General features: G+C 55.7%; 1 protein-coding gene across 1 annotated transcript in view; it reads right to left on the reverse strand.

Moving 5' to 3' along the window:
* SRRM4 (serine/arginine repetitive matrix 4) overlaps nt 1-1,012 on the reverse strand; it is a 29,440-nt gene extending 28,428 nt beyond the window's left edge. Inside the window, exon 1 of the mRNA XM_009888626.1 lies at nt 951-1,012. Within this exon, the coding sequence (XP_009886928.1) occupies nt 951-1,012 (62 nt within the window). The remainder of the gene's footprint in view (nt 1-950) is intronic.
* Nucleotides 1,013-4,494: the final 3,482 nt, after the last annotated feature.

The following is a 4,494-nucleotide window of genomic DNA, read 5'->3' on the forward strand; positions in this document are numbered from 1 at the left end:
TTGCGTGCTGGCGTCTCGGCGCGGCCAGGGGCGGGGGGGCTGCCCTCCCCTGCCTGCGGGCTCCCACGTCCCAGCCGCGCTCCTCTGCCCCGGCCCCACAGCGCTCTCCTGCCACAACGCTCTCATCAATCATCCTTTTCCCCTGCCGTAGCTCAGCTCCTCTGCTCGAGAGGAGAGAAGAGCAGGCAAATTGCCTTCCTAGTGACCTTTCAGCTGCCGGACCCTGCCACGAGGCCATCTCTCCAACCTCAGCAGCATCGTCCCTTGCCTCTGCGGGATGGGGTCCCTCCGTAGCCTGGCCGCAGCTTCTCTGCCCTTCCCAGCTGCTTTGCAAGCGGCAGCATAAGCACGCTGGGGCTGGATAGTGCTAACCAAACCTTTTCTTTTTATCATTTAGGTTACCTTGCAGCCGCAGCTGGGTTGGGTGCTGGATGCACAGCCCGAGTGGGAGCCTGTGCTGCAGGGCACTTGGCCACACGCATGAGTGCATTGGAGACCCCGAGCACTGACTGCTCTTGGCAGACCTGCACAGACATCATTTCTGAGCTCAGGACAGAGTATTTGGCAAGCCAACACAGAAACTTTACTACCTTGCCCTTTTCAGCCCTGGCTGGCTGCGTGTTCCCATCATCTCTACAGCCCCTGGTGAAAAGGTAGGAGCAGCTCCAGCTGACTGGAGCCCAGAAGATGAAAAAGGTTAAAGCATCTCTGATGAGCCTATTAGTTGTGAATGTTTCAATGGCATTAATCCAATGATGGATGCTTCGCCTGGGGACTGGCAACATCAGCCCGTGAAAGGGCACAGGTATCCGTGGCAGGCGCACTGCCCCGCGGGGAAGCAGGAGGAACTCCGGTGCCCGCAGCCACTCACACCAGGGATGCACTCGCCGCTTCTGAGTAACATGCAAAAAGTGACACGTGATTGAATATTGCATCTTTCCTTTCCTCACCCGGAGGTTTTGGCTGCACAGGAGGGGGCAGGTGGCAGGTTGGGGTCCCCGCTCTCCCGCATCCCTGCGGTTCTCCGCCACAGCCACCTCCGATGAGCCTCTGCCCTGGGCTCTTGGCCCCGGCAAGGGTGGGCTGAGCTGCTCGCAGCATTTCCTAAAATCCACCACTTTCGGCTGAGAAGCCTTTTGGCACTGACAAAATGACCCTTTTATTTTCTCTCTTGCTCTCTAGCTTTGCTCATCTGATTGAAAAAGAAATGGTCAAACTGTTCCTTTGTCCCAGGAGAGGGAGGGGGGCAGAAAAGAAAGCTGTAAAGACACTGCCAAGCAAAAACTCCAGCAGATGTGTTTACGTAAAGCTCTTTGAAATATGCACTAAAAATACCTCTTCAAAATTAGAAGATGGGGAAAATTGTAAGTGCTTCCCACAAACACACACACAAACACCCCACGGCAGGTTCTTTCCCCACCTCATTCAAACCGTTATTATTAGTGCAGCAGGAGCCCTGCAGTTTGTTATTGAAAATTATAATAGCAAATCACCAAGATATTTTCCCTGATTACACAGACTCCTAGCCAGTTCAATTTTAATCTTCTCCCCGCTATTTTTTCCGTGCATCAGCAGAGGCACCAGCTGCAGAAAAGCGCGTGGTTTTCTTGAGGCAGTTTAAACACAGAAGAGAAATACAATTCCGTAATATACATTTTTCATCCAATTTTTGCCAGCCGTGACTCGCCTCCCCCTCCTGCTCCCGGGAACCCTGCATCCTGCTGCAAACCTGAATGCGGCAGCGGCTCCTTTTGCTTCTTGGACTCCAGAAACGTTTAACGACCGCTCTTATCACATCCCGGGCCAAAAAAGCAGCTTGGCTCTTTATTTTCCAGCAGTTGATTTGCTATGCATGGTTGAAGCAGAACAGAGGAGCTTCCCTGCTGGAAGAGGCCCCGGTAGCGGCGCAGGGTCAGTACCAGATGCTTCGGGGATACAGTGCGGTCGCAGCCCGCGGGGAGGGCTCCGTCCCAGGCACCAGCTGGCGGCGGCTCCTGCTGCGCAGCACGGGATGGATGGATCTGGCGGAGTGTTAAACTCATGCGGGGGAAAGCAATGCTCTCGTCTTAGGTAGGATCAGGCACGATGGTGAGGAAAGCTTCTCCCTGCTCCCCAAGGCTGGGGACACTTCTCCCCAGGGATGCTTCCCATCCCTCATCCCACCCGAGCATCTGGGCGCCTTGCAGGGCTCGGCGTCACCTTCCCTCGCTGCCAGCAATCTGGGACGGCTCCGACGACCGCCTGCCAGCGACAGCAGAGATAAACCCGAGGACTATGGCACACGGTCTTATCGTTTCTAAAGGAAACCTGGACTGCTGCCCCGTCTCAAGCAGTTTCTACGGCATCTTGTGCCTCCCACGCTGCCGGCTCGGAGGTCCCTGCGGTGCTTCATGCCCGTCACCGCCTGCACGCTGCCAGGCCAGGCTTACTCTCAGGGGCACAATCCTGTGCCTTTCCTATCCTCAAATCCTCCTCCTTAGACAAATACCCTGCAGGTTCCCGTGCCTGTAAAGGAACCAGTTTTCTTCTCAATCAGGGAATAGCAAAGGAGGAGCCTTGACTTCTCCCTGGTGCCTGCAAACAGCCAAAAGTATTGATGTTACCCCGAGCTACATCAGGCCACAGCAATTCTGCACATCCCTGGCCCATGTTTTGGGGGGCTCCAGGCTCCTGAGTGACCCTGGAGTGACAGGGACTGATCTGAGGAGGGATCTGGGCTGAAAGCTTATGCTAAACCCTGCCATAGCCCAACGGCCATCTCCCAGCTGGCCACAAACTGCCCTCCCAGCGCCTGTCCCTGCCATCGTCCCCCAGGCAGCCCGGAGCTCCCCGGTGAAGGGGTAGAGCCGCAGCCCTTGTAGAGCTTCCAATTAGGTTAAGCCTGGGCCTGAGCTCAAATTTCTCCTTAATCACTCGCTCATGAGCGGCACAGGGCAAACCCAAGGTAGGCAAAGGGCAGGAGCACGAGCTGGAGGGAACCCAGCGGCTGTGATTGGACACTTCCCACCACAACACTGGGAGCTGGAAGCCAAGGAGCACCGGGACACGATGCTTAAGCTTTTCGGAGGGTTTTAACTAAAAAACAAACCGAAGGATGTCCCAGAACAGAAGCGCTTTGCTGCTATCTGCAATGTGGTCAGGCTGGAGAGCACCTTCACGCCCAACGGGCTGCACAGTGCCACCCCCAACTTCCCCCGGGAGTGTCCCCTGTGCCACCGCAGGACCCCTGGATCAAGCCAAGCCCCAGCGCTGGCTGCCATGGATGGGGCTGTGCTTGCACACAAGGCTCTATTCTCTCACCCAAGTTTATCCGAGATCTTTGGAGAGCACAATCATCCCAGAGGGCCTGGGCTCGCTCCGTAATGAGGGTATCACCTGGTGTGCTGCCAAGCAATGGCAGGGCTGGGCCATGGGATGCCACATCCACGGTGCTCGGTCATTACGGGTTCTCTCTGCGATGCCCCCATTCCCTCCTTTATCCAAAAACCCATGCCATTTGGCAGGGCGGACAGCAGCGAAATAGTGTATTTGCCAGTAACATAGCTCATTAAATTTTAATCAAATGGGGGATTGTAAGCACACAGTTACGAGGAGCTTCTGGGAGTGCTGAGAGATCAGTTTAAAAATGAATTAGTAATAAGGCACATCGAAAGCAGCAAGGAGAAGGCGGCTGGAGAAGATCCACTTGGAGCAGAAATGCTCCCTTTGCCACTCAAATAAAGCTTTTTTTCCTTCTCTCCCTTAATTTGCTTTTTTTTTTAATTGCTGCTGGAAGAAGAGGGGAAAACGCAGTGGAGGTCCCAACACTCGGATAACTCCCCAAAAACCCAACCTGTTCACACAACTGCCTCCTGGCTGCGGGGCTGCCCGAGGAAAGACTCCAGTTGATAGGGAAAGCACAGAGAAGACAGCTGCCCCATCCATCCAGGCTGGGGACAGGGACACTCAGGTCACCGCACCCCGTTAATAAACCACCCCGTGTGCCGGGACACAGGCACGCCTGCCCGCCTGCAGCTAATGAACAGCAATCCCAAGGGCTCGGCTTGAAACGACTCCATTAAAAAATGCTCAAACCCACTCAGGACAGACCTGTGGGTGGGTCTGAATGGGTGTCCCCAACCCGCGTGTCCAGGGGCATCACAGGAGCAGGGTACACCGGTGCTGCTCTACCCCGAATGAGAGGGGCGGTGGACAACATTTTCTGCCCGTGAACAGCAGCGGGCAGCGGGGAGCCCCGGGCAGCAGCCAGCAAAAATCAATCTGCCACGCTTGGGGGGGTCTGGAGAGATGGGGGTACCTGGATATCCCTTTGTCTGGGATATCCTTCTATCTGGGATACTTGTCTCCCAAACATCCATCCCACCACGATGCCCAGGGCCACGTGGGACCGGGAGGGCCCAGTGACACGCGAGGAGCAGATGTCCCCGCGCAGGAACGCGTGGGCAGCAGTTAGCTCCCGTGGAAAGGATTTAAGCAACAGATTTCTTCTGCCGG

This window comes from Charadrius vociferus, unplaced genomic scaffold (assembly GCF_000708025.1).
Source record: "Charadrius vociferus isolate BGI_N301 unplaced genomic scaffold, ASM70802v2 scaffold917, whole genome shotgun sequence".
Taxonomy (NCBI): Eukaryota; Metazoa; Chordata; class Aves; order Charadriiformes; family Charadriidae; genus Charadrius; species Charadrius vociferus.